The sequence below is a fragment of the Patagioenas fasciata genome, chromosome Z (genome assembly GCF_037038585.1).
Source record: "Patagioenas fasciata isolate bPatFas1 chromosome Z, bPatFas1.hap1, whole genome shotgun sequence".
Lineage (NCBI taxonomy): Eukaryota > Metazoa > Chordata > Aves > Columbiformes > Columbidae > Patagioenas > Patagioenas fasciata.
Window position 1 is genome coordinate 69364198 of NC_092560.1, and position 9992 is coordinate 69374189.

The following is a 9992-nucleotide window of genomic DNA, read 5'->3' on the forward strand; positions in this document are numbered from 1 at the left end:
AGGACACAACTCTGGTCCTCTAATGCGCAGTGCTTCCTACAGCTCTCAAGGCTTACATTCCTCTTCTGCATTGCCAAAGGTCTGGAAAAAGTTAATCTTTATTTGTGTATTCCTGCCTCTCTCCATCAGCAGGACACCTGGCCGAAAACCTCAAACAGGGGAGGTGTCAGTAAGTGTACAGCTGGATCATACTCCACATGAAGGTGTACGCAACATTGGCAAACCGGATTTCTGCCTATAATGTTACTTTAATAGTCCACAGTTTTACAGTAACATATGTTCAAAATTATCATCTCCAGAAAACTGCACGAGACTTAGGAAGTTTAACCAGAATGTTAAAAGAGCTCTTCAGAAAAATAGAACATAATAACATTTTGCCAACTCTTTAAATGTATTTATTTATGTTTGGATTTGTGTAAGGAAGTTTCCATGCTATAAATTTTTATTAAAAACATGTCATTAGAAATAAATGGTACATTTATAGTCTTAAACAAACCAGTAGTTTTTACACACACTAATGTTGAGTTTCCTCTTACAAAATTGGAAGTGTATTCCACCATCTACTTTTTTTGTTTGTATCTGATATAAAAAGATAAAGTCGCTACATGACGTTTATACTTATTTTGGATTTGATATATCCCCAGACTAGATACACAGAAGGTGTGTGTCTTCCTAATAATATTTATATGGGAAACATAGCCTTCTGTTCTTGCTATTGATTTTGGATATGGTAAATGAGCTTAAATACTGCAAAAAAATATAATAACAAAGATTAATACATTGGTTACTTTTTCCTGCTTGCTTATGGGAATGACTGATCCGTATGACAACAGAAATATGCATGTACCATAGAAAGGCTTGATAATATCAGCTAGTTAAAGGAAAAAATACAGTTTTTAATTCACTAGAAGGTTATTTTCATTATCTGTGTGAAAATGTGTGATCTGGTTTCTCAGATACTAGGAAAGCAGAATTCCTCAATGCTGTTCTCCTTTCTGTTTTCTGTTTCCTGCAGATTGAGCTGATGATACTCGAATGTCACACGGTTGATGTGTTTGCCGCTGGAGACCATTCGCAGCACAGTATTGTCACAGCCAATCTTCATCTGGGCTAGTTAGGGAAAGAGATATAGAAGAGATATTATGATACATTTTTATCAGAAAGAGGGAGAAGAATTTTATAGTGTTGTGAATTACAAAGCACTGATAACACGCAATATGGAAAAACAGCTAATTTCTCTGTAGTAATGCCTGGCCTGATAGTGGTGTTGCTGAGTAAATACCCTCTTTTGTATTTGTTAGTGTAACCTTACAATGGCTTGGGCATGTAATCAGCTATTGTAACCTTTGCCCAACTCATGCAAATGCCACTCAGCTGCCTTCCACCTGCAGTCTCATCTACGCATAGATAGACATGGCAGAAAGCTGTACATGTTTGCACTTGGGAAGGCATGGTACTGTTAGATGCCGCGAGTGACGGGTGAGGGTAATGACACCCTATCCTGGAGATATCCAAAACTAACAATAGTGAAATGTGTTCCATTAGGGGGATGAGTGGTATTGTACATAAAGAGATTCCTCACAATAACAAAGGCATGAGAGACTCCCACCAAGACAAAAATCAAATGGCAGTGCCCAGAATATGGACTCACTCTGGGGGAAATCTAGCGTTTCACTAACAACTGCTTCAGAAGAGCCATTTGAGCGGGGCTTTGGCACAGCCTGTTTCATTTGCGGAACCTGAAGCACTTTCCTTACTGGAGGAGAAATCTGGTGGTCACTGGGAGAGCGGAGGCTGCTGAGATGGGATTCCCCTTCATTCACACCACCAGGAAAGCACATTTTAATCTCATTGCAGTGCTCAATATTCACTCAGCACCAGTACTTGCCAGTTAAAGCTTTGAACAGTGCCTGGATTAAGTTGTGGTGTGATGAACAGCAAAGGGGACCACAGAGGTGAAGTGCCAGGGATGTTCCTGCTCTCAAGCCCTGCAGAAATGCTGGTTCTCTGGTGCACCCATTCATACTCCCAAGGCACAACACATGTGGCTCAGGGGCTAGTCCGTCACATCACTGCAGCACTTCATAGTCTGCTGTACTGAACACTAGGGAAACAGGGAATTCTCATTTTTATGGAGAGAAAGAGGTGACCAACCCGCCATGATAGTGACACAAGTTCAGAGCTCCTCCAGCATTCAAACCAGAAAATGGGAGCTTTGGGGTTTTGGGGTATGTGTCACTCCTGCAGCAGAAGAAAAAAAAAAAAAAAAGGAGGCTTTGGAAACACTGAGTAAGTGAGGAAAAAACTCCTTAACTGAAAATGTAAATGCTCTGCCTTCATTTGTTATCAATTTCCAGGGTTATTTATCTGCTGAGACTGTAATAATCATATGTCTCATAGGACAAGCATTTAAACATGTATAACTTAACCTTGTGATAATAATTACTGCAGGGGCAAGTGAAGGCAGTTGTGGGTGTGCTGTACCACACAGCCCAGCTGTAGGCTTGCATAGCTCTAGCTGTCATGTTCTGCTACATGTGAAGTTTGCTAGTCTAGCAGGAAACCAGGGTTTGGGGTGGGGGGGGCTACACGACTCCCTCTGGTTAGTTATTTTATCTTGTGTAGGTAAGTGTAAGAAGGCGTTCTTACCAGACCCATGAAAGGAGTGACAGAGATCAGCTAGTGGAAACATCTTGGATGGGTCCAAGCCATTTCCTCCTAGCAGCTCTACAAAATCTCCCACTCCTGCACAGCCAGCTGATGGTTTCTAAAGAGGCAGAGATTAACAGTTATTTATAATTTGTCTTCAAAAGGTAGCAGTTCTCTAAACATGACTGCAGCCAACAGTAGGTTTTAGAAGTCCTCTGTTCTCAAAGCTCTGTGAAATCAGGCTGTTCTCATCCTAAGCAGCACTACTCCAATTTTATATTAGTCAGTTAATTTCCTTAAGGAATTCCAAAGAAAGACCTAAGTAGGCTCTGAAAATTACTGACAAGTAGTTAAGGTGTTGCTTATCTGCACTAAAAGCAGTTGAATCAATCTGATTCTGGATGCTTAGGCATGTAATCAAATTAGCACAGGCATGGGCTGCACACGTGCCCACAGTCACCTGGCAGGCAGGAACTTAAGTTCCACGCTTATTCCTAAGCAATGAGTTCTGCTAAAATACACTATTCTGGCAAAGTTTAATTACAGTAAGAATTAACCAAAAGAGTAGTTTCGCGTGACAACAATGGCTCACTATATGTTAGACCCACAAATGTTCTTTTCCTGAAAATTAATGCTGTTTACCAAAATCATCTTGCACAGACAACTTAAGCACCTTTGGGCTGTCACCCGTATGATCTATCAGGGCCGAATTTCTTTATTGTCCTCCTGCTGTTGTCTCTCTTCTACCTGCAGTTGAATAAGTCAACTCACTTGCCTGTCTCTCAAAGCCTGGTTTGCTCAGACACCAGCAGTCCCCACGAAGGACCTAAGCTACCAGTCTCACCGGCAGTAGAAGACAAAACGAAAAAGCAACTTTCATGCTCCTGTCTTTCTGAATATTTTTTAATTTGCACCTTCTTAGACCTCCCAGGCACAGGGTGCCATCAAGAGCTCTTGTCTGCTCCTGTCTGGTCATCACCAAGCACAAAATGCTGTGGCCAAGCCCGACTACTGCGCTGTGCATCAGAGCAGATAGAGAATGCTCAGCATGCTGAGCACAGAATCAGTTGTGAGCTCATTTGTATTTTCTCCATGCTGATATCACGCTGTCTAACCTGTGTTTCCTTTCTCTGTTCAGAGCAGCTGCTGCTTTCATTAGTTTAAACACAGACAGACAGCTCTCCAGGAGAGCACCCCTTTCTTTCTAATCAAATTCTTACCCTTTGTTATGGCAAGCAATATTTACATGCATTAATGGTACTTTGCATAATTTGATTGCCTGTGCAACATTGCAGAAACAATAGCGACAGAGACAGACCCAGCTCTCATCTCTGGGGGAAAACCAGAGCCCTCAGCATGAACACCTGTGGTTGGGAGCGCATATGCCTTAGCAGGCAGTGCCACAGACTATCCCCGCTTCACCCTCTTCCCTCTTCCATGCCCCAAAAAACTGCAGATGATATTAATTTCTTAGGAGACAAACAACTCACCTTTAAAAGGAGGCCATTTAAATGTCCCAGGATAAGATCAGATATTTTTATCACCACTGGGTAGATTATGGAGAAGCTGCAGTTTCTGTGCTGATGAGGACTGACCATGGTGAACCTACCTGAGGGAGTCTGAGAGATTACGTTGCAAGCTGGGGCATGAGACAAGGTACAAGAGTTACTTGTGCGGTCATCACTGCATGTAGCAGAATTACGTACTTTCAGTACTAACAAAGAACAGATTTAATTGCTGAGAGTTACAACCAAATGCTGAAATGCACACATACGGCATTTTCTGCGGTTCTTGCAGAGCATTTGTGCCCTAAAAATTCACTGTTGTTTACCATGTATCATAAGAACTGGCAGAACTTGAGGGTGAAGCTGTCAACAGGAGAACTCATACCCCAAATCCATACATCAGGGTCTCATACTCTCTGCAGTTTTGAAGGAGGCTAAATATGGATGTGAGGCTTTTGTTTAGTTTTGACTAGTTATCGCCTGATATTGCCAGCAAACCACTAAGTCTTATTCTACTCCTCTTAACTGGAGTTCCTTACCCTGCAAAACATCTCATTGGAACCAGAGCAAGTACATGCTGATTTTATCTTAAAAGTTCAAACTTAACAGTTCAGATAAGGGAGCAGCTTATCATCTCTACATCCAACCCAAGGAATCCTCCATGCAGACATGGAGGCCTGCAGCTGCTTCAGCTGTGAAAGACACAAGCTATCTCCAGCAGCTGCACACAATAGTGAAGCCACACCAGAGTGGAGGCCCAGCTTGCAGGATTGCATCTGAACAACTCAGAGCAAGGGCAAGTCAGACATGCTGTCATCTTCATCCTTTGCATGGCAAGGCAAATTAATCAGACTGGCCTGAACAATAATTGTTAAATGTCCTCTCCCCTCTTGGAAAAACAATGCAAGTGACCACTGTTTGTGGTTTGCCAGCTCTCAGGCTTAAGGAAATAACTTGCAAATAGGTCCTTAGGATCATATATCACTCATAACTGCTACATAAATATTCAAGACAGTAGTTTTGCTGTTGAACTTTTTCAAATGTTTTTTCCTCATTGTTTACCCAGATCTAGAAACTGCTGCGATTAAACTCCCTAAATTAATACTATTTGTTCTAGCCAAATTTGTTGGAATGTGACAGTTTTAGATTGGAAGAGATGCTCTTTGAAAGAAAGAACCTTCTGATCCTGAACATTGAATCCATACCTAAATTATCTCTTACAATTCACTTTTTTTCCTTGAGACACACACTAAGCCCAAGTCAGATCCTCAGGCATGTAGGTATGTGTGGCTCTGCTGTCATTACTGGAGTTGTGCCAGTGCAGATAACGCCAGCAAGAGGATTCAAGGCAAACCAATATATTCATTTTGCTTCCCACCACAAACACAAGCCCATTTGATGGTATAAAACACAGACTTACGGAAGAGGTTGGTGTTTTTCTTAACTGTGACAGTAAATCCATTGCCTGGCTGGTGAATCCTGAAGAAGATCATTGCCACATTCTGTGACGACCTGATGCTCCTCTGAATATTGCCACTTTCACAAAAGTCTATGTATCTTTGGGAAGTGGGGAGGGGATGGTCCAAGGAACTGGGAAATTTCTCTCCTTTGAGTATCCAGCCATCAAATACCTACAAGGATTCAATAATTGAAAACAAGGCTTTTGCTTATCACTCTATTAGAAGAGAACAGAAACATGAAGTATTACAGGCTTGTTTTATTTTGACACCAGATGGCCTATTCAAAGCCACCAATTAAAAACAACAGTTCTTTGTATTTATTGATTTCCTAGCATTTAGCTAATTATTCAATATTTTAATGTTTGTGTTTTATTCAGGTGACAATTTTGGTGACCTTTTTTTGAGGGAAGCAGATTTTTGCTTCAGCATCATCACATATGCATATATTTTCAAAATTTCTTACTATTGTAATTTCATTGTTACTGAGAGACATTTCTGGCCAGCTTGATTTGGAAGCCACATGAAACACAGGTCACCCTCTCAAACTCTGGGCATTAAGTCCATTGATCTGGCCTGCAATTTTCCACCACCCATGTTTTGCAGCTTGTCATGAATGAACCTGAGGACCTTCCAGAGGTATTGAAATACAATAAAGCTTTGGGGAGGAATTACTGGCAGAGGCATTGCTCTAACCTGTGCCTGCTTTTTCAGTTCATCCTAACCACTAGAAAGCAGAACAAATGCTGCCTACTTGGCTGGGCCTTGAGCAGCAATCTCTCCTTCACAACAAAAATAGCAACAATTTGCCCTCACCATCTTCAGGGAAATGTGTCAGAACTAGAAATCTGTATTAATTCTAGCACAGCTGTACAGTTGCCTGCCTTGCTCTTTCAATTGCCTTCTAGCTGCTCTCACCTGGCAATTCCTTCTCTGCTTGTCAATAGTTTGAAAATCCAAGACCAAATCCTGCTATTGCTTCAGCCAGTTTTCTGAATGTATGTGTAGGAACCCCTCACAGAAAAGCTGCAGGATCAGTCTCTGGATTTGCCAGAACTGTGAATTTTCTGGAGTAATGAGATGTGAGTGCTCAAATTATGCCAGGGAAAAGCTACCTGTATAAATAAAAGAGAAACTGGGGACCCCATGGTCAAGGGAAGGAAACCTCTGTAAAGCCTCAGAGATCTTTTACCATTTTTCTGGCCTCCATAAGGGGCTGTAAGTCTAAGTACAAAATCCCACAAGAGGGTGAAATCAGCCTCCCTGCAGTAATGTGGGGAGAGATCCCAGCCAGGGATATGGGATGGAGGGACAGGGTTCCCCAAGGTAAAGTGGAAGAGGGACATCATCTTTCCAGGAGAGGGAGACAAGGAAAAGTCTGAAGGGCAACTTTCCTTGTCCTCCTACCCAGAGCTCAGCTCAGCACCAGACAGGAGGGGGTCTGTGCTGCGCATGGCCACCTCAGCACAATTGGCAGAGTGCGAGGGGAGCAGCCAGGCACCATTGAACCTCCCCTTCTCTTCTGAACTGAGTTCAGGTCTTGGTCAGCTCTTCTGCCTGCCAGCAAAATGTGCTGGTAAATTTTTTTGGTACTGGAATATAAATGGCTATGCGTCATGAACCTCCTTCTGTTCAGAGCCAACGTCCTGAAAAGCTCTAGCGGGCCATTTGAAAGAAAGCCTGCAAACAACCCACTCATTAATAAACTGATGCTAAGTGACCTGCAAGCAGAGGTCCTGGAGCAGTAAGAGCTGTTCAGAGAGCTGTATCATCATCTGCAGGGCTCATGCGATTCATGGTGCAATGAGAAAACCCTCCTAATGGGACTGAGGGTCTCAGTTTGTACTGACTGCATTTTTCAGTCAGTCCCTGACGTATGGGCACTCAGTAGATGTGCTCTTGGAAAAGTTCAGTAGAGCCAGCACTGCAGTCTGGACAGGGAACATCAGCCTGCATTCAACTTTGCTTTAGGGAGATGGTACTGGGGGTGGACATATCCAAATCGCCTCAGGGAGGAGGAACAGTCATCCCAGAAGCCTATTTTGCACACACAAACACACACACACATTTGCGTGCACCTTCCACACATAGCAAATGTCTCACACATAAGATGAGATCAGGGAAGGGGTAACACACCAGGACTTGTCAGCTTCTTACCTTTAGGAAATCACCCCCTTGGCAGTCAATGTTTACGAAGTCGTAGTCTATCGAGATAAGATCCTCAGGCTCCCCAATGAAGAAGGTCGCACAGTGCAGCTGCGGTTGGTCTGCAGTGAAGGTGAACTGTCCCTCTATACTCAGCATGTCAATGCACCCTGTAGGAACAGAGACACAGGGCTGCTGCCTCAGCTTGCTGGGAAGGGAGACCCAGCACCAGCTACCACAGTGCAGGAAAGGAAGGAGTGAAGGGAGACCCTCACACTGAGACCTGGCTGGTGATGAGGAGAGGGAGACACAGCTGAAGCAATTAGGAGCCTGTTTAGCATCAGAGGATGAGTAGTAACTCGCGTATTCAATAGGGGGGTGCAGGGGGATGACATGCCAAAGCATCTCTGAGCAGAAAACTCTGTACGTATATGTGCACAAGTGCACAAACACCCCATTACTTCAGATTTCTCTCTAATCACAGCTTTTCCACCTGTCCCATCCCCTGGAGATGTGACCCTGCCCAGGGACATGGGTGGATGATCCCCATCTTCCACTCATTATTGAGGCCCCTCAATGCTGAGCCCCCTCAACGCTGAGCCCCAGCCTCTTTTCAGAGCCATGTTTTGATCCCTGTTCCTCATCCACAATTTTTGTAAGATTTTAACACTTTGTCCTTCTTCTCCCTCCACACTTGCATAAAGCACCTGCAGCTCTGTCACTCCCAAATAGCCTATTTCCTATTCCTGAGCCCTGAGCTCCCCACAAGACTGTCCCACTGAACAATGGTCCCATCATAGCACCAAAGAAACTCACGGAGCGACCGCCGGTAGATCTGTCCTGCAGACAGCTCTCGCTTCAGATCTTCACTGAGGAGTAGAAAGGGCTCATCTTCAACAGCATCCCTCACCTGGTAAAGGAAAGAGGGCAGGGAGTCTGAGTCAAAGTGAAATGTGGACCCCTCCTTGCACTTTTCAAGAACAGGCACAGGTGGATTGAATCCCTCCTCCAGAAACAGCACAGCTGTGGAAGAGTTCAGTGAGAAAACTGCCAACCTGCAGCAGAGGGAACAAATCTGACATCTTAGAAGTGAGCTCAGCAGCTCAGTGCACAGCAAGCCTCTTAAATCCTCAGCAAAAATGCAACTTTGAAAAAAGGGAGAATACACAGATGGGTGGAGAGGGGGGAGTGGGACTGTTGCATTAATGTTAGCCAGGTATAGGTTTAATGGAGGAGGAGTAGGAATAGGAGGGGAGAGAGTTAAAAGCACAATTCTCAAAAGCTGGGAAAACAAGTTAGAAGGCAGCAGCTAAAAGCACAGTGAAGCACTTTAGTTGTCAGCCCCATTGCTCACCTCTAGATATCTGGTTTCCCCCTTGGAGGCTGCCAGGAAGATGAGAATGAAGTGGCACTGAAACTGGAAAGCAGACGGCATGCTGACACCTCCTCTGGCAGCCCTCCCTCTCTCTCCGCAGCCAAGTTTCTCCGGGTCTGCGCCAGTAGGCAGGAGGTGCTGGGATATCTTGGAGAGACTCTTTTTATAGAGCTGTTGGGAGGGGAGGCACTTGGTCCCTGTACTGATAGGGTAACCCATGGTAACTGAATTCCTCTTGCAGTGACACAGTACGTGGGCATGATGAGGGTCCAAATCACAGCCACAAATTTTCAAGCTGGTCAAACTCGCCTCACTGGCAGATGTATTTTCTAGTTATCTGTCTGGCAGAGCTAAAAAGCTCTGGGGAGGAGAGCCCATCCCTCTGCATCTGGGACACTCACACGATGTGCTTATTTCCAGTCATTCCAAAGTGAGGAACAAGTAGTATCCCTCCCTCCTCCTCTTCTCCAGCTTTCCAGTCCCAGAGCATTTGGGATCTGCAGGTCTCCCTGCCTCCCTCCTGGTGCTCTGTGACATGCAGCTCTCTGCAGTCCCCATGCCAGGTGCTTCCCACCAGCCAGGCCTGGGTGGGTGCCTCTGCATCTTAGCCAGGTGTGCACCCTGGGGCCAGCATCCTCCTGGTCCAGGAGGACCTACTGGCTTCCAGATCCTGCTCTTGCAGGTGGCACACAAGGGGTCTGCAGCAAGTCCACAAGCAAAACCAGACAGCTCTACCTGCCAGACATGGCTTTCATACAGAAATTAGGAAAAACTGGGGTTCTCAAGGGCATGTTCTTCACAGAATAGCTTATTACTGCCCCCACCCTGATATTCAAGGGAAATCTGAGAAAGATCTTCAAA

General features: G+C 44.5%; 1 protein-coding gene across 2 annotated transcripts; it reads right to left on the bottom strand.

Moving 5' to 3' along the window:
- Positions 1-372: 372 nt before the first annotated feature.
- CRHBP (corticotropin releasing hormone binding protein) lies at positions 373-9218 on the bottom strand. Of its 2 annotated transcripts, none has more exons than XM_065860950.2 (7): positions 9111-9218; positions 8573-8666; positions 7769-7926; positions 5575-5785; positions 4140-4288; positions 2650-2767; positions 373-1110 (listed from the first exon to the last, which is right to left on the bottom strand). In XM_065860950.2, exons 1-7 carry the CDS (start codon positions 9189-9191, stop codon positions 953-955), a joined length of 969 nt encoding a protein of 322 aa, XP_065717022.1. In that variant the 5' UTR covers positions 9192-9218; the 3' UTR covers positions 373-952. The 2 variants fall into 2 exon arrangements, with proteins under 2 accessions (XP_065717022.1, XP_065717023.1); XM_065860951.2 differs by lacking the exon at positions 9111-9218 and adding an exon at positions 8812-9075.
- Between the last annotated feature and the right edge of the window lie 774 nt (positions 9219-9992).